General features: G+C 36.1%; 1 protein-coding gene across 8 annotated transcripts in view; it reads left to right on the top strand.

Moving 5' to 3' along the window:
* The window catches only part of OPA1 (OPA1 mitochondrial dynamin like GTPase), a 55,510-nt gene that overhangs the window by 11,333 nt on the left and 25,341 nt on the right, over positions 1-18,836 (top strand). For 4 of the 8 annotated variants that reach the window (XM_074591217.1, XM_074591219.1, XM_074591220.1 and 1 more), the window contains 18 exons: positions 1,026-1,136; positions 3,971-4,024; positions 6,510-6,614; positions 7,596-7,682; positions 8,574-8,687; positions 9,001-9,081; positions 9,486-9,560; positions 9,890-9,961; positions 10,118-10,217; positions 10,756-10,886; positions 11,416-11,488; positions 11,580-11,652; positions 12,411-12,526; positions 13,122-13,186; positions 13,817-13,893; positions 16,685-16,850; positions 17,394-17,546; positions 18,155-18,263. In XM_074591217.1, the coding sequence (XP_074447318.1) occupies positions 1,026-1,136; positions 3,971-4,024; positions 6,510-6,614; positions 7,596-7,682; positions 8,574-8,687; positions 9,001-9,081; positions 9,486-9,560; positions 9,890-9,961; positions 10,118-10,217; positions 10,756-10,886; positions 11,416-11,488; positions 11,580-11,652; positions 12,411-12,526; positions 13,122-13,186; positions 13,817-13,893; positions 16,685-16,850; positions 17,394-17,546; positions 18,155-18,263 (1,762 nt within the window). The remainder of the gene's footprint in view (positions 1-1,025; positions 1,137-3,970; positions 4,025-6,509; positions 6,615-7,595; positions 7,683-8,573; positions 8,688-9,000; positions 9,082-9,485; positions 9,561-9,889; positions 9,962-10,117; positions 10,218-10,755; positions 10,887-11,415; positions 11,489-11,579; positions 11,653-12,410; positions 12,527-13,121; positions 13,187-13,816; positions 13,894-16,684; positions 16,851-17,393; positions 17,547-18,154; positions 18,264-18,836) is intronic. The other 4 variants (XM_074591224.1, XM_074591222.1, XM_074591223.1 and 1 more) reach the window with 1 other exon arrangement.

Below are 18,836 nucleotides of genomic sequence, written 5' to 3'. Positions count from 1 at the left end.
CATGCAACAAATGTATAACCTGATGGTAGATGTCTTGAATTCTTACACTGACGTTCTATTTCAGAGTTTGATTCCTGAGAGTGCATTTTTGAAACCTTTCATTTCACTGAATGTTTTCTTAGAAGAAGATGTATTTTTTTTTTAAAGAGCTTTATTTAAATAGTTCATTAATACTTTTGTCTACATTCTCTGAAATAAATGTATATAAAGGTCCAGTAGATGCTGTCATAGTATCTCTAAAACCAGTTTTGAAAGACAGCTTACCATTACAAGAATATTTGGTGTGGAGGGAGAAAAGAAGAAAACAGCTTCATGGAAATGCTGAATAGGTAAAGGAATAAGCATGGAGTTGCAGGGATTTTGAAGTGATCAGGAAGGATTATGGCAGCATGAATTTAAGCTGCAGTGTGTTACAGAAGTGGAGAGGGGGCTTTTTCTTTCTTTATGCTCTAGAAACTGTTTTTCTTCTCCTAGCCTGAGAAAGTTAAGTAGCAGGCATAATCATCTTTCTATAAACTGTCTGCATTGCTGGGAATAAGAACAAAATGAGAACTTTTACAATACTGACACAGTTGAGCCTATTAGCTGTTGTGCCCAACTTGGTGTAGAGTATCCAAAACACTCTCTTTAAATATGTGCATGATTAAGTTGTAAAAAACTGATGATACTTAAGAACTTTTGGTATGAATAATTGAAATGAAATCGTGAAACTTTTAAGAGTATTTCAAAGCCAGGGTAGTCAAATTTTTTCAAGATTTAGATGCTTAGTTGAAGCTGAATATAATTATAAAACATAGCTAAATGTTTATTGTTTTGTTCTACCTGGATTTGCAAAATGCATGGTTTTGCTGGCTATATCCACTCCCAGCTAGCTAGCAAGTGATCTTGCTAATGAAATTTCACTTTTGTTTGAACTGACCCATTCATACCTGTTTTTCATCTATCTTTGTCGTGCCCTTTGGTTTAACTTTGTTCTCCTTACACCCCAAATTTTTCCTCTCCTTTCTATTATAAACTCACGGCAGGGCCTGCTTGGTGAACTCATTCTGTTACAACAACAAATCCAGCAGCACGAAGAGGAAGCACGCAGAGCCGCTGGCCAATATAACATGGGCTCTTCCCAGCAGAAGCGAAAGGTGATGGCTTAAGGGACAATATGTACTGTATCCACACTAATCAAATATTTCAGCCTTCTACATTTGAGTTAGGAAAAAAATGTAACTAAATCATGGGCCAAAATAATTATTACAGCCAACTTCACTACAGATGTATAGTCCTGTTTCAGTTTAAGCAAGTTGCATTTAAAGCATGGTGTTAAAAGCAGAACAGGTACTTTGTGTCACTTAGAAATTGTATGTTCTCTGCCTCTATAAAAACTGTTATTTAAAGTTGATACCTTAAAAATGCATTTAAGGAAAGTATGTGCATAAACATTGAGTGTTTTTACTGTTGCTTGCTTGCAGTAGCTTTTATCTTGTAAGAGTTTAGCTATTTACAAGCAATATGTCACTGGGAGCATTTTTTCCTACTTTATACTGTTACCAATCTGAAAATGACAGCAGCTCCTTAGAAACAATTTTGCGCAGACAATTAAATACTGCTGTTAATAGCAGTCTCTACTGTGTGTTCATCAAAGTTATTCCTTTGTCTGTTTTCCCTCTTAAAGTACAGCTTATACTGATACGCTGTGGTTATTGAACATCTGCACATCACTTTACTTAAGTTAAGCTCTGATCATTTTATTCATTGTTATATGGCTGAGATGAATCGGAAAAGCAACAATGCTTCCTAAATTGGGATATTTTAGTTGTCTAATCTGTTACAACCTGTAATTCTTAACCACATTGCTTTGTTGGCTGCTTCTCTATCCCCAAAAAAATCTTTCTTAGTAAACAGGAACCCTCGATTGAAAGTGGCCCTACAGTTTTCTTTTCTCATAACTCGTTATGGTGGCAAGGGGGAAAGGAGGAGGAATCTTGATGTATAAACCATGCTGAACTGGATTAAACAAATATTGATGTCCCTATGTAGAGACATTTTTAATAGTTGATTATTTTTTGTGAGTAGAAATCCTAGATTAGTTATGTATGATGGTTAGTACTTCAGATTATTATGATAGTTTTAGCTTTTATTGGCAACTTAAAAATTTTTAGCAATATTATGAATTACATGCCCAAAATGTAGTATGTACTAACGTTCAAAGCACTCCTGAACCAAATGCTGAAGCATATACGTTATTCTAAAGCTATTTATTTTTGTTATAACTTACCTAATTTTCCTTGTTAGAATTAATCATCTCATGCTAGATAATTCTTTGCTTCAGATCTTGCAAGGTGTGGCTGTGTGCAATAGTTTTGCTTACTGTGTTTAACATAAGTACACTGTACATCAAAGACAGTGCTCGCGTGGTTGGAAGGAATCTGTCTCTAAGTGTGCACTTCAGTGATGCGTTGGAGCCCCAGAAGTACTTTCAGGAACAGCTGAAGAGCAGAGTGGGAAAATGTTAACCGCTTTGAAAATCTACTGCACGTGGAAACACCATTTTCCTTTATTTTCTTGCTGCTTCTGACTCTCTGCATCATTCTTTTTGCCCTTCTATTTTTATTTTCACCTTGCGTCTCTGTGGTGTTTAAAGTGTGTGTATATGTAAATGTTTATTTACATATACCACCTCATGGCTGCACGCATCAAGTTGTCTTTGCGCTAAACTAACCCTGTTTCTCGTGCGCTTTTGGTTTCACTGAACTAATTAACAGAAATGAAAGGAAGTCAATTTACAGCACTCTTTGCTGTTTATGAATAAGAAAATAATTGGATATAGATGGAAGTGTCAGTTTGGATTGCTTTCTGTAAAGTGGAGGCACAATCATGTATACTCCAGGTTTAATAGCTAAATACTATCAATCACTATGAATAACTGGATTTCTTTCTTGTTTAATCTGTAACAACTGGTGTGAAATTATAGTAACTAAATTGATTTGTGTCTAAATGACAGCTGTCCTCTGCATGTTAGATAACATGTTCTTTCTGATATGAAGCTAACTGGAGTTGTAAATGTCACATGAGCTTTATTTAAATATTGAAATTTTTATCTATATAATTCTTTCAGTAATTGTTTTGATTATGATTTTTTCTAAATTTAATATTTATCAGTCAACCTTTAGATTTTATGTTCTCTCTAAATACTTCACATGAATCTGTATTGCACCATTTATGCTTTTGTCTTTGTGTTATTAAAAAGGGATTGATTTGAACAACTCTATTACATGTTAATGAACCTATTTTAAGAATATTGCACTAAGAATGGCTCTAATTGCCTGATCTTTTTACATTTGTGCCTTGAAAATCAAAATGTTTTGTATTATAATAGCCTAATTTTTCCAGTTTTAATGTAATTTAAATGACTTTAAAATAACCCTTCAAGACTGTCCTAACTACAATTTATACAGTTGTGCATGCATTAGGATTATAATTCTGAAAAACAAATATGAAATAAAGATCCCCTTGAAGATTCAGAAATAGTGAATACCCACCTGAAAGTAGTTTCTGTAGCAAGCAGGTATTTTAGTGGTTGTATCCCATTAAGATTGTGATAATTCAGGAAACGGACATACGAGATCCTGAGAGCATGATCGCTAAAATTACATTTAGCGCAGTCACCAGAAAACACTGACACCATATTGAGTTTGCTTTTCCCTAAGCCCATTTTCCTAGTATTAAGTCTTGAAGGGTTAATTTCTGCATTTGCATGTACTGGAATTCAGACACTTTTTTGATGTGAGCCTCCTGTTGCAGATGGAACTTCCCATCAGCATTAAATCTCAAATGCTAATTGAAGAATTTTACTTGCTGTAAAATGCATGTAAAGTCAATTTTCTTCTGTGGAATGAAGCTTTCAGTTTGTGATTTGGTTACTTGCAGTGGATAAACTAAACAATGCGTTAGTAGCCATGGTTATTTTTCTTTGCAGGTTTCTGACAAAGAGAAGATTGATCAACTTCAAGAAGAACTTTTACGCACTCAGGTAACTTTTCTGAGTTACTCATGTCTTAAGTAGAGATTTATGGGCAGCAGGCTCAGATTTACTAGACAAAAGCACACCTGAAATATAACATATCTGCTGAAAATGCAGTGTTTTGCTCAATCTTTTGAGTTTATCAATACAGAGCTGACTGTGTTGGCACAGACCAAAGGTCAGTCTAGTCTACTCTTTCTCTGACAGTCACTGACAGAATGCAAGAGGGGAGTGTAAGAATAGGGCAAATATGTAATCATACTTTCCCAAAATATCTTCCTTGTCTTCAATGCTATGTATTCCTGAAATGTAAAGTTATCCCAAGAGTGTTACTTAAATACAATGGTGGTATTCCAATTTTTAACCTGTCACGCTAACTTTACTCCTAACATTCTACAGTTCTCTTTTATAACCTCAGTGCTACTAAATATATCTGTGATATCTTGTATGTTTAAATGGCACGTGTGTTGCAGAAAGGAAATGAGTTTACTTATGAAGGAGTTACATTTACAATGCTAGAGTTGTATATAAGCCACGCGGTGTTAATCAAAATCTGTTCTGTGAAGCAATAAGCAGTTCTTTTATGATTGGACTATTTGGTATGAAAATTGCTATAGGCAGATTAAAAGCTTTTTCTCTGCCCTCTCTTTGGGATTTAAAAGAACATGTAATCCCTTTAAGAAGATGAAGAGGATGGTGCTGTTCAGAGGGATGTCTTTTAAAAAAAATCAAAAAGTGAAAATTTGAACAATAATGACAGCTATTGGTAGGATTTTCTTAATATGCCTTTCTAAAAAACATTGCTTCACAAAATCCAAGCCACTTTCAATTTCTGAATGTCTTCCATCTGGTCCAGTTGTTGTAATTTAATATAGTCTGAGAGAAGATGTGCTTTTGCAAGTGAAATCCTGTTTTCAGTATTTCTTGTTACTTCTTTTAAAGAGAAATCTGCTTCATTAGCTGGCAGAAGAGGAAAAGATATAAAGCAATCAGCTTTAGGATCACTGATTTTCAGACTGGCCTTTTAAAGAGTGCATGGCCTAACTTCAGAGGACCTAGGAGTTCAATAATAGACATTTGGAAAGTCCATTTTTTTTAATATGAATTTCTGTATGTAGTGAATACATACATTTTACTTTGTTCCCCTTACATAAAACTTATACTACAACCTGACAACGTTAAAATAGTAATAAGTCTTATCAAGGATGCAAGTATATATGAGCATACATTATTTAAGAACAAAGTCACAAAAATAAAATCATTTTTGTGTTCTATGAAATGTAGTTGTGCATTCTGTAGCTAATTTAAGAATTTGCTGCATCAGCTCAACCGAGGAGCATTTACAGCCCTTCTAGGGTTAGCTTTCATAAATACAGTGGGCAGATGCTTTACAAAGAAATATTTCATCCCTTAGGCAGTCCTTACAGAGCAGGAACCATCATTCCTCAGCTATATGACTTATGGTTCTTGTTTAGACAGCAATGCTTTTTCTTCCTAGATGTGTTGCCTTACCACCAACTTGTAAGGATTTCATATATTATACCTTAATGGGACTTTTCAGTGCAGATGTGGTATAAGGTGGGACTCCTTCCTGTTTCATTAATTGACTTGAACTTCACCAGATTTCATTCCAACAAAGTTTTAATCTCACTAATTAGCAAGGCAGAACTAGTTATTTTTAAGCTAGTCTTTTTTCAGGATTGATGCATATTAGTCCTATCAGTCATTACTTTGGTTTGCTTGGTTACTTACTTAAGTTAATATACGATTAATCTCTTGTTGTATGGGTAGGCTTCTAAATTGATTGGGTCTTTGGCTTAGCCACATTGTTTTGATACAGGGTTTTGTAACCTCTTTGTTTGCTAGTTTTGAAAGCATTTATTACTTAACTTTTTTTATAACAGCTTGAGGTTTGATTTTTTTTTTTCTTTTTACTTAAAAGTACACTCGGGCCAAATACATTTTCACATCATAGAAAACAGTTTCCAGAGTAGGTATCAAAACTGTATTAATCTCTCATCTTTGGGAGACTATCGTAATCTTCTAAACAGGACTGAGCTGGTACAGTTTTTGTTGAACTGAGGTTGTATATTGAAGAAAGGGTCTAAACTAGGCTTGCAAATTCACGTTTAAGCCCTGGGATCTTTTTGATTAAACAGCCAGTTCCCACTGACATTAATTTCTGTCTGACTGCATGTGTATAGCTCCTTTGAAAATGATGCGTGTTTAAGATGCTTAGAGATTGATTTACGTATGTCCAAATTTGAACATTGTGGTTTTAATAAAACTTTTGAAGCAAAGGTGTTGCGTTGCTGAAAAAAATTCTAACAGTCTTCTCTTTATGGTCTTGTATTTTTAATAAACGGTAGCTATCGCAAAGGTTTCTATATTTTTGAAACACTTGCCTGAGTGTATTTTTCATGTGTAAAACTTTGCTCATGTGAGTGTACTATTTCTATAATTAAAAGAATATGTTTGTACCACTGTGTTGTAGCTCAAATACCAAAGAATGCTTGAGCGATTAGAGAAGGAGAACAAAGAATTAAGAAAACTGGTACTGCAAAGAGACGACAAGGGAATTCATCAGAGGAAGTTAAAGGTACTTAGGCGTTACAATCAGCATAGAAATATAATTATGCCATATTTTCCATGAAGCTATTGTAAATTGTATTTGTTTAATTCATATATGAACTTTTAACATTTGCTATAAGATATCTATGCTAATTTTTTGACATGTTAAGGCTTTTATACATCCTTTTTTTTTTTTTTTAAAACTATATAACTTTTGGAAATGGCTTCAGGTGAAGAGCACAAAGGGGTTACCAGGTCTAACTAAATAACTTGCCTAAGTCAGTGAGAAATGTGGATTGGGATTTTTGATGTAGCTTCACCCTATTTGCTAAGAAATATGCTTCCAGCTGCTCTTGCGCACATAGTCTGATATCTTTGTGCTTTGTCGTGGGTCTTACTGAGATTGGTAGGAATATAGTTACGGGGTCAGGAAACAACTTTTCGTAGCCCTGTATATAAATCCAGGGAGACTGAACTAAGCATGCTTTTGCTTTTGTCTGCCAATATCCCGAGCGTTCTAAAAAAGGATGTTTTCTGCCTCTCTGTGTCACTTGCTGACCAATATGTATCTTCCTCCTTCCTCTGGGAACTGGAAGATGAGGAGTTCTTATTCATACAGAATGAGGTTGATAGCTCTATGCCCTTGTTAATGCTTACTGTTCACCAAGCTGAAAATGTAAGTCTAGATGTTTAACAGAAGAAATTCAGTTCAGCTCGGAAACTGTGAAGTCTGAGCGCTGTTATTCTCTTACTCTGTACATAAGAGCTCTCATTTTGCTCCTTCAGCAAGACGCATCTGCAGCTGTCACAGAAGGCAAGGGATGATACTGTACTTCATAAAACAGAGATCTGTGCTGCAGTATAGACATTTTAGGTTTCAAACCATCAGGAAAGAATGAACACATTTTTACAGATGAGTTTACAGAATATACAGATGAAGTAGTCTGAAACCCAGTCTTTGTTCTGTTAATTGCCTGATTTCTCTTTTTTTTTTTTTTTTTTTTGGTAGAAATCCTTGATTGATATGTATTCTGAAGTACTTGACATCCTCTCTGATTATGATGCCAGTTATAACACTCAAGATCACCTACCTCGAGTAAGTAGATAAAAGATTCAAGGTTTTTTACTGAAACACCAGTCTTTATAATTGAATAGAACACTAGCTAGTGCTAGGCTATTGTCTTGTAACTCCAGGGGTTTTGTTTAAGACATGTTCTCCATTTTATATGCAAGAAGAGAATTTTGAGAATAACCAATGTAACGATGTTTAGTCTGTCTTGGCGCATAGCTAAAACCTTATCTAGATCCAGATATTTGCTGTGCTCAGCCTTTCATTTTCAATGGTTTCAGTGAGGGCATCCCAGCCTTCTCAGGGCTGTAAAATGAGTGTTGTTTCCCAGCGTGTACCAGCGGGGCTGAGAAGGTAAGGTGCCCTGGCTACCTCCCCACAGGAGTGCTACTGTGGAGAGGGAGCCTGCGAAGGGCTTCGGCTGTCCTGACTACTGGTGGAGGGGAGAGCCGGGAATGCTTCCTGCTCTCACAACCCCCTGTAGCACTGGTGGCTTCTGTAGGAAGCCACCAATATGGGGAAATGACAGCAACTATGTCAGAACTCAGCCTTCTCCAGGCAGAAGCAGCATCTACCAGATGAGTAGTCTTTGGTATTTTGCCTGCTGAAAGGATTTTATACAAGGAGAGGAGAGCTGCCTGCCAGGAGAATGCCAAGCCCTTCCTCTCTTGGTTAGGTGGCCGGGCAGATGAGGCCTGTAGGGTGCTTTGTGCACTATGCCGTCTTAAGCACAAGTCAATTTTTTTGCGTGACTAAAAGTTATCATTTATTCAAGGATTCCATGTTTAAACCAATGCATTTCTCGTCAAACATAATACAGCCCATGTTGATACAGATCAACATCTTTTTAGTCAGCTCTTGTCTAAGCTTCCGAAATGTCTGGCTGAAAGCCAATGGCTGTTTAAACTTCCGTTTAAGGTGGTGGTGGTTGGAGATCAAAGTGCAGGAAAAACCAGTGTGTTAGAAATGATTGCCCAAGCCCGCATATTCCCTCGAGGGTCTGGGGAGATGATGACACGTTCCCCTGTTAAGGTAAGAAACATCATAATCTCTGAATCAGCATTTGCTATATTGTTCTCCCTCTGGTTATGCCATTAATAGAAGTATATTTGAACATTAATTTATAAAATGGCCTCTAAGCAAGTGAGTTGTTGCAGTCAATGACAAAATTTCTGCATATATACTGTCAGAATAGTAGTAGTTCCTATTATAAGTAGTAATGCACTAAATAAGCATTGCATATAGTTGTATGTTTGCAGTGCAAAGTAAGTATGTGCTATGTAATTCTCACAATTCTTTGTGTTAGATTTAACATACTTTTTCATATAAGGCTTTTACCGTTTAGGTAACCCTTAGTGAAGGTCCCCACCATGTGGCTTTATTCAAAGACAGCTCTCGGGAGTTTGATCTGACCAAGGAAGAGGATGTAAGTATAAAGAAGTGATTGGAAGTTAAGGTGACTTTTATTAATTCTCTGAAAAATTTTCTTTCTTTGTGAGCTGTTAGCCCCAGTTTAATTGGAGTGAAATATATTTAGTGGGGCAAGGCGTTATATTAGCTATTAAATTATCGCTTTAGTTTTGGCTGGCGCTAAAGTGGATAAAATGTAGGAGAAGCTCTTGTGCCAAGACATTTTTTTTGGAGTATGCAGAGGTCCACAGGTAATCTGTCATTTAGTGCCCCATGTACCAGCTAGAATAATTCAACATGCATTTGAGGTAGGTAGTATTTATAAACACAGATCTTAATCCCTGAGTAAACTTTTTTACTTATATTGGTGACTTTTCTTCTACCACGATTATATTTGATATTTTGCTTTCCTCAAAACAGCTTGCAGCTTTGAGAAACGAAATAGAAATCAGAATGAGAAATAGTGTGAAGGAAGGGTGCACTGTTAGCACTGAGGTAAGATTTGTCAAATGTTTAGTGGCAAATGTCTGTACACATATATCTTTTGAAGTATTCTTCAAATAGGAGACTGTGGTGAATCCAGTTTGTGTGTGCTTAATATTTTGCACAGTACAAAGTGTATTTGGGCTGTTAAAATCAGTTTTATACCACAAATACATGCATATAAAATTGGACTTCCTATTTAAAATTACAGGCTGTTGGTGGTTTAACGTGTGCGTGTGTAAATATGTGTTTATATAATTTTATATATGTGTGTTTATAAATGTAATTACATACAAAGTAGGTGTGCGTATAAACCTTTTAATTTCAATTTTACTTCACAGACCATCTCCTTAAGTGTGAAAGGTCCTGGATTGCAGAGAATGGTATTGGTTGATTTACCTGGAGTCATTAGTGTACGTATGCAATAAGAAAAAAAATTTAAAAAATAATCTTTAAGACCTGTAAGTGAGGTAGTGTTATTGGTGAGATCATTAGCTGTTGTTTTTATTTTTTACATCTTTCTGTTTTCTTTTTTCCTTTAAATATATATCTTCATATACATATTAAAGACTGTGACATCAGGGATGGCTCCAGATACAAAGGAAACTATCTTTAGCATCAGCAAGGCCTACATGCAGAATCCTAATGCCATCATCCTTTGTATTCAAGGTAATAAGAGTTTAGATGGTTATCCAACGGGCAGGATTTTTTTATTCTTTATTTGTGATTCTTATGTTACTGTGGGAACTACCCTGATTGTGGGTTGTGGTTTGGTTTTTTTCATTTGTGGTAATTTGCATAGTGTACAAAACTGCATGCTGTGGAATATCTATTTAACAATTAATGCGCTTTTGCTATCTGTGGCAAAAAGCAACTTTTTGATCAGTGTTTTTATCATTAAAAAAATGTTGTTGATAATAAAACTCAAGATTTGTTCAGAAGTGTTTTTGGAGGCAGGAGACAATAATAGAGTTTAATATTTTGAGCAAGCTGGTATTTGTTCAAAACTTACACAACGACGACAAACTATTTTTTTATGATACTGGGAACAAAGCGAATTTTCACTCTGTACCCAAAAATTGAGTATAAGTGTAAATTTACTCGTTTTAAGTGTACCATGAAACTTACTTGATGCCTACTATATCTTCAGTGCTGCATGTTAGATTATATAGTCCCTAAAATATAACTTTGGTTTTGTTTATTTTAGATGGATCAGTGGACGCAGAACGCAGTATTGTCACAGACTTAGTCAGCCAAATGGATCCCCAAGGAAAAAGAACAATTTTTGTGTTGACTAAAGTTGATCTTGCTGAGAAAAATGTGGCTAGCCCAAACAGGGTGAGTTGAAACTATTTTTCTCATATTGTGATCCTAAATTCACACATGGAAAAATATTTGAGATATTGACAGAAATATTGGACCTCACCTATCTGTTCTAGATGGTTTTGAGCACTTATTTCTGTATTCAGTGTGATTTTTATTTTTTGAGTGGTGGTTGTTTTAATCCCAGGATTTGCTTTTAGTGGTGAGCTACGTGACTTCAGTCACAGCTTGGCTACAGCTTGCTCTAATACTGGTTCCTTTCATGCAGGTGCCTGAGCAAGTTCTACTTCCTGAGGAGGCTTTAGGATATTCTGGGATAGGCTTTTTCACTTTATTTTGTATTTTGTTATGTTATGCCTTTTTTTTTTTTTAATGCCTTTTTTTTTTTTCCTTTTACATATCAGTAGAACTCAGTCCCATGACAGACTGCTTCTTATAGTAGTCTACGCATAGATGAAGCTAGATCTGGCTTTAAAACTGTGATGAAGGAAAGAATGTCTCTGTGCAAAGTTAACCACATCTTTTTAATCCTTTATTCTTGTAGATCCAGCAAATAATTGAAGGCAAACTCTTTCCAATGAAAGCTTTGGGTTATTTTGCAGTTGTTACTGGAAAAGGTAAAGAGAGCTCTGGCTCTGCTTATCTTCTCCTTGATAGCAGAGAAAACTGTCTAAATGGAACTGTTGCAGCACTCTTTTCTTTCTCCAGGAAACAGCAGTGAAAGCATTGAATCTATTAAAGAATATGAAGAGGAATTTTTTCAAAATTCAAAGCTGTTAAAGTATGTTGCTATTTATTCCTTTTACTAAAATGAGCCTGTGTTGGTAAATGCTAGCAACAGTTTTTCGTGTTGAACTTAAAAAGGGTCGCAGTGTGGAAACACTATTTGAGGTTTAATCTGTTTAAATAAAGTGTCTTGAGGTGATTAAGTTAGCCTGGTTTCCTAATGCTTGCTGTAACTCAGTGGAGAGACAGGCATCTTCAGGCAGCGATTGATTCTGCTGCAGTTCTGAGCCTCTCTTCAGAGGTTTCTGTGTCTCTCCATCGGCTTTAGAAAGAACTAAATTCCCAGCCTATGTCTAACCACTTGATACAGCTGGGATGAGTGGTTCAAGCCCAAGTAAGAGTTGTAGTGCCTCTAAATATCAGTCATCTTGGTGTGACAAAAATGTTGTATTCAAAAAGTCAGCGTGTGTGTTCTGCTGGAAGTTCATTGAGCAGAGTTTTGCTTTCACAGGCTTGTATGTCTCAGGACAGTAAGCTACATGGTCTTTGGTGCTGCAGTACCTGCACTGCAACCTCTAGAACACAAATTTATTTGTGGTGGGTTTTTTTGGGCTTGGGGTTGTGTTTTCCCCCTTGCTTTGGTGATTATCTGTATTGAAATTTTGGAGGAGGAGACCAGAATTTGGGTTAGGTGCGCATTGATATGTTACTCTCTGCTATAAAAAGCAAAGCTTTATTATTGTGAGGAGAAAATGGGGGCCAGAAAGCATGGGTATGCATAGAAGGATTTCCTCTAGCTGTCTTTCTGTACAGGACATGTATGCTGAAGGCACACCAGGTAACAACAAAGAACTTAAGTCTTGCTGTGTCAGATTGCTTTTGGAAGATGGTGAGAGAGTCTGTAGAGCAGCAAGCAGATGCTTTTAAAGGTAAACATCTTTTCAAAAACCAGGTGAAATGGCAACTTGCTGTTAAACCGTTAGTTCTTCCACAAACCTACAATACTGTTTTGCCAGCATACTTGGGTAATTGTGGTTTATATGATCATCATTTCTCATCTATTGGTAATTGCCCCAGTTAATTTGTACAAAAGCACATAAAAAAATAACTCATGGTATGAAGGACCCACTTGCTCTAAAAACCAAAGGAGTAAATACGTACAGAGGAAAAAATTCAGGCTTTTTTATGTGCAAAACACAATTCTTCCAATGGATTCAGATGTTGTTTAAAATAGCTTCCTATATAAAGGTACCATCTGATCAGCCAGGGCAGGACTGACTTCTACAGAGCTGGATGTTGAATGGCTCTCTTTCCACTACATTTTTCAATGCATGAATTTGCAGATATAATATCTAAGCATAGACAGCAAAAAAACTTTGCTCATTTGCAGAGGCCTTAAAGTTCTTGGACAGTTTGTCATAAGCAAGATTTGTGGCAATTTGAGGAGCTGCTAAACTTTTAAGATAGTCATGAAATGCATATAGACAATTAAAAAAAATGAAGCCTTGTTTCTGATTTTTGCAGCCACACGTTTCAATCTTGAGACTGAATGGAAGAACAATTACCCCCGGCTGCGAGAGCTTGACAGGGTAAATTACACTACTGCTTTAATCTGTGTGGTACAAAGTGTTGAAGATTATGGATTAAAATTTATGACATTTAATCTAATTTATAAAGTTTTCTGAAAGTTAACATAAAGTACTGACACTTTAAAATATGATGAGAGTGTAAATTATTCCAGGGGAAGGAAATACTGAGCTCTCTATTTTATGAAATAGTGTACTTCAGAACTGTGATACTTCAATGCTTAGTAAATCCTTCACTCTTCTAGTATACAGTTAACTGACCTAACTTGCTCACAGGAATAGGTCAGTGTTTCTTTGCAATCATGACAGAACTGGCAAAGAGAAGTTACATTCCCCGGTCTTTCAGACAGACAAAGTAACAAATCAATTATGATCCCATTCTCTAATTCTTTTATAGAGATCCTTTATATTCATATGCCATGCCTGGCCAGAGGCATGCAAGAGATGGGTGGGAAGATGTATGGTAAACCAGGGTAGCTTATGACAAGCACATACATTGCCCAGAACATGACCAGAAGGTATCATTTTAGGCTTAAAGGCCGTAAGAAAAGAGATTTTGGTTTTTTACTCTTTGTATGGAAACATGATCAAACTATACTTAAAATCTTATTTCATATTTTTCCTTTTGCATAGAATGAACTATTTGAAAAAGCAAAGAATGAGATTCTTGATGAAGTCATAAGTTTGACTCAGGTCACACCAAAGCACTGGTATGGTATTTTTCTTTTTTCCTTCTTTTTTTTTTCTTTAATTAACTAGCGGAAGTTTACCTTTAAAATATCAAGAGTTTTAGTAAACAAAATTCTCAAACATGAGTAAGAAACTGTTTTTCTTAGGACAAGGTATTGTTATGTCCTTTGTCCCTATGGAAGTAGTCTGTTTATCTTATGAATCAGCAAATACTTGTATAATCAATCAATTTGTGGTTTGTTCCATTTTTAATACGGTATAATAAACAATAGATATTCCTCAAAAATTAAAAGGAACAGTCATAATAAAGACATTTTTAGATGTTCATTTGAAGTATGAATCAGTAATTCCTCTTAACTTGATGTCTGGGGATCATCATTGTGCATATATATGACTTTGGAAAAAAGAAGCGTTTTCTATCTCTAAAGTGTAGATTTGGAAGTTTAAAGATTATGTAATTCCTGTCTGGAAAAAGATCTAATTGAAAACTTCATCCTACATGTAGTTCTCCTTGGTAGCTTCAACCAAGTAGCACCATACTACACCACCCTAATTCTTTGTAAGGCAGACGTAGGTGTGAGACAGAGCTTAGCCTAAGTATTTTAACAGTGTAGTGTCACTGCATAGTAAAGCCAGTGTAGATGCTGGCTAAGAGGAGAGTAGCCAATGGAAAGGATTATTCTGACAGCCTGCGACACAACTGAGAACCACAAAAAAAGATTTCTTCAATGTCTTTGCGTTCAGTGACCTGAATTGAACTGTTACTTGGTCGTAGATTAAAAAACAAGATAAGATGTCTGACTCTTAATGACGTTGGAATAGTTCTGAGCATGTGGATATGTTCAGAGAAAGTGTTGTGGGCAGTGTATTAGTCTGAAGTTATGTTTTAGTCCAACTGTAACGCAGGTTTGTCATTTTGGTGTTTGCTGCTGTTCGCAGTGTAATAGATGCTGAAGTACCCTGGCCCATGCCTACTCTGCTTCATTTTATGTCGTGGATTGGGTGGGTGCATAACATGAATGTTTCTGTGCATTTCTTTTGAAAGTTAAAATGTAGTGATGATTCTAGTTTTGTAGCACTTAATGAGCTATAAAGTAGAACTGGAAAGCTAAGCCATGAAAAAATGGTTCCGTTAGTCACATGCAGCCTAAAAACAGCAGTGCATTTGATGAATGCAGATGTTTCTGTCCTGTTTAAATTTCCATTTCTTCCAATTAAGTTTGATTGGATTAAGCAAACCAAAAGTGTGTTTTTATTGACACGTCAGTAAAGAAGGAATGAGATTGCATTTGCTCTTAATCAGAGACTACCCTTTTCCTACAGTGCATTTGTAAGCGGTAAAATGTGTAACAGACAGTTTCCAGCACACCCTGTAAGTGAAATTTATTTGCTACATCCCCAGTTCTTTTAATGGTGATCAAGAATGCTCAATAATTGGTCTTTGAACACTATCCAAATCATCCTGTTTTGAACGTGGTTTTTTTTTTTAAGGAAAACATTTTTTACTGGTGGCAATATTAATTTTTATTTATAGTGAATTCTTTCAACATTTTTTAAATGCTTGAGTTCCTTTTAATTTTGTATAAATGCTTCTACTACCCTAAATATGCCAAAGATCTGTTCCAACAGTAGAAAAACCAGTGGCTTTGACCCCCATTTTTACTGATACGCTAGAAGCACAGGTTCAAAATGTTTCAATCTCAAAGACGCTTTAAACACAAAAGAGACATTTTCAATTATGCCATTGTTGAAATGGGAGGAGGAGTGGTATTAATGGGAAGTTCTTCAGTCTTTGTCCACAGGTGGCCTAGTTAGAGTAGGGGCATTATCAGGGTTGAGGTTTATGTCCTGAACTTGAGCCCTTTTGGAAGAAAAAGGCTTGAGTGAATGTGGTAGTCTTGTACCATCAAAAAAAATGCAGTTTTTACTCTTTGACTCTTAGCTCGCACCATTCTACCACATGTGGCATTCATATGACCTGATGGTAAGCTGATTTAGCATGCTGAGCGAGCATAAAATTAACCTGCAAGAAACCCACAACCTGTACTGGAGACTGTGGCAGGAGCCGAAGGAGCCTGACTGCCTCTGTGGGTACCAGCTGCATGTTACGCTGGCTCAGCTGGGTTGTTTCACTGCAGCTGCAAAGTTTCCTGAGTAAGTTTATTATAATTTAAGAAGGTTAAAGTTAGGTTGTTTCCATTGTTACTTCTTGAAATGCATCGTAAATAGGAAAGCGGTGCTTAGTTTTATAGTGATGTGAGGCGTGTTTATATATGAATGTCAATATACATTTTGGTACGAGGTTGGACTTCTCAACTTGCTTCATTGTTTATCAAATCTGGGAACAATCAATGAAAATCACAGATGGAAAACTACAGCATGTTCCAACAAACAAATCAATACTACAGAAACAAAACCCATGTGCTTTTTTGGGAGTGTGGACTCTTTGGTCAAATCACTTCAATGCTTTACAGTCTTCCCCCCTTGTCATTCTTCCACCTGCCATGCATATGCGCACACAGCTCTGCCTGGCTATATTACTATAACTAAAGGCTGCAAGGAGCTGTTGTGCAATGCAGTGGCAGCCGTAAGAGTGAGAGGCTAACTTCTGAAGTTATCTTTGCTGCTGAAAACTTTATGTATGTGTCCTTGGTTCCAAGCGGATTTTGGTTGAAGTTGTGTCCTTATGTTAAGAAATATTTCCTGTGTTCTGTAGTCTTGTTTTCTCAGTGTCTCTAACAAATCGAACACATACTTGTTAGACACTTTTGTATTGGAAGACATCATGTGTGTTACAACTTTCTGTTTTAGGGAGGAGATTCTTCAGAAGACTTTATGGGAGAGAGTGTCTACTCATGTGATTGAGAATATCTACCTTCCGGCAGCGCAGACTATGAACTCAGGGACATTTAACACCACTGTGGACATCAAACTGAAGCAGTGGACTGACAAGCAACTGCCTAATAAAGCCGTAGAGGTGAGAACTTAGTTATTTTCAAAAAATTCTAAAAAAAAAAAGAAAAAATCCCTGCAAAGCCTGTTGAAATGAAAGCATAGCTCCAGAGAAGTAAGGTGCTGGTTTGGTAGGCTGACTGCAGTTCTTCTAACCAGCTTACATGTCAGAATAGGCTAGCAAGATTTTGATGTTGAGAAGCGTATACAGCAGAGACATTTTATTTTGCTCTCTGGTGAATTTTCCCTATTAAAGACAAAAAAAATCCTTCCTTCTAAAAAGTTAAACCAAACTCTTCAAGCTAGGTATATTCATATTTAATAGATTTATGCAAGTTTAACAGAATTTCACTTGCTACAAGATAGTGAAGCAAAGTTTAATGTTGACTTTATTACTAATGGATAAGGCAGCAAAGGAAAGGACAATTACTTACTCTTATGTTTTATTCATTGTTTTCAGAAAGTATGCAGATTTTCATACTTGTAAGAATTGCCATAAATGTTCCTTTGCCAGCTGGTGCATGGTATAATGCTCCGTTTCAGTAGGCATTGTTTGCTAACTTTCTAGGTGGCATGGGAGACTTTGCAAGAAGAATTTTCCCGTTTCATGACAGAACAAAAAGGAAAAGAGCATGATGATATCTTTGATAAACTGAAACAAGCTGTCAAAGAAGAAAGTATTAAACGACATAAATGGAATGAGAGAGCGGAGGATAGCCTGGTACAATGTAGTGGGTTTTTTTGCGTTGTTGACTAAGTGCTGTTGAAATCTTTTTACTAAAGTTGCATATGCAGTATTTTTGCATTCTTTTAACATAATCATAAAACGATAGGGAGATGTCTCCATTTCTCCTTTTCTATATAATGTTTTAAGTCAGTGTTTCATAATTGATTTTATTATTACCTTTTGTTAATTATTGCCCTAAATAACATCTAATAAATTGATTTGGTGGTTCAGGAAAAAGTTCTCCGTAATTGGCAGGCTGCCCGAAGACAGCCTTGTGAGAATTCTTTAGCATCAGCTCGCTTGTTCTGTTAAGTATAGCCACATGAAATAACAGCATTTCGTTACTATCTTTATAGATTCTGTAATCCAGAGGGATTTCATATTGTTTACTGTATTTTTTTACACTATTTATGCTAGGCTATAGAGTCAAATTGAAGGCATAGAAAATATTTTTTGATAGTGCTTTGAAAAGGTGCCTCTTGAATAAATCCTGTGTGCCTAACACATGCTGGTTTTGTAGACATCAAAAAATGAATGTCAGAAACCTGGTTTTTACTAAATCCTGAATTTCTTGTATGCTCAAACTATGTTCTGTATTGCAGCGAGTGATCCAACACAATGCCTTAGAAGATCGGTCAATATCTGATAAACAGCAGTGGGATGCAGCCATTCATTTTATGGAAGAGACGCTCCAAAGTCGTCTCAAAGACAGTGAGTTGTGTGATGGATTCCGCTCTTGTGTGCTTTTTAATCTGGGCGAATTTTCGTATGTAGTTCACTTTGCTGCAGTGCAAGCTTTTTGTATCAGCACAACTGAGATAGTGGTGACATATTAAAATGGTATCAATACTGATAGAAATGTTTAGCAAAATACAGCCTCAAAAGCTAGTGCTCTTGCTCTTACAGTGAGGCAACTGAAAGATAACTAATAGAAGTCTGTAGAGTCAAAAAATGGTACAAACACACATGTAGAAGAATAGGATAAATTCAGGGAAAGCAGTTGGTCCCTTTATGGTTATCAAGCATAAATAATTTTGATGCAGGTTGCAACAAGGTAAGATTTTTTTTTTTTTAAATGCCTGACTTGGAACCTGGAGGGCTGTCCCAGTGGAGGGATGTTATGGATTTTTATATACTTCCTTGAAGTATCTACCAGTTGGCAATCACTTTTAAATTCTAGTGAGACATCAACTGTTGCTTTAAGTAAAAGACATCTGACTTGACTCAGTATGGCATATCGTATGTTCTTAGGCATAAAATGTCCATTCTTGATCTTGTACCTAA

This window comes from Larus michahellis, chromosome 6 (genome assembly GCF_964199755.1).
Source record: "Larus michahellis chromosome 6, bLarMic1.1, whole genome shotgun sequence".
In the NCBI taxonomy this organism is placed as follows: Eukaryota; Metazoa; Chordata; class Aves; order Charadriiformes; family Laridae; genus Larus; species Larus michahellis.
Note: the sequence above shows the minus strand (reverse complement) of the source record. Positions and strands in the feature narration are given on the sequence as shown.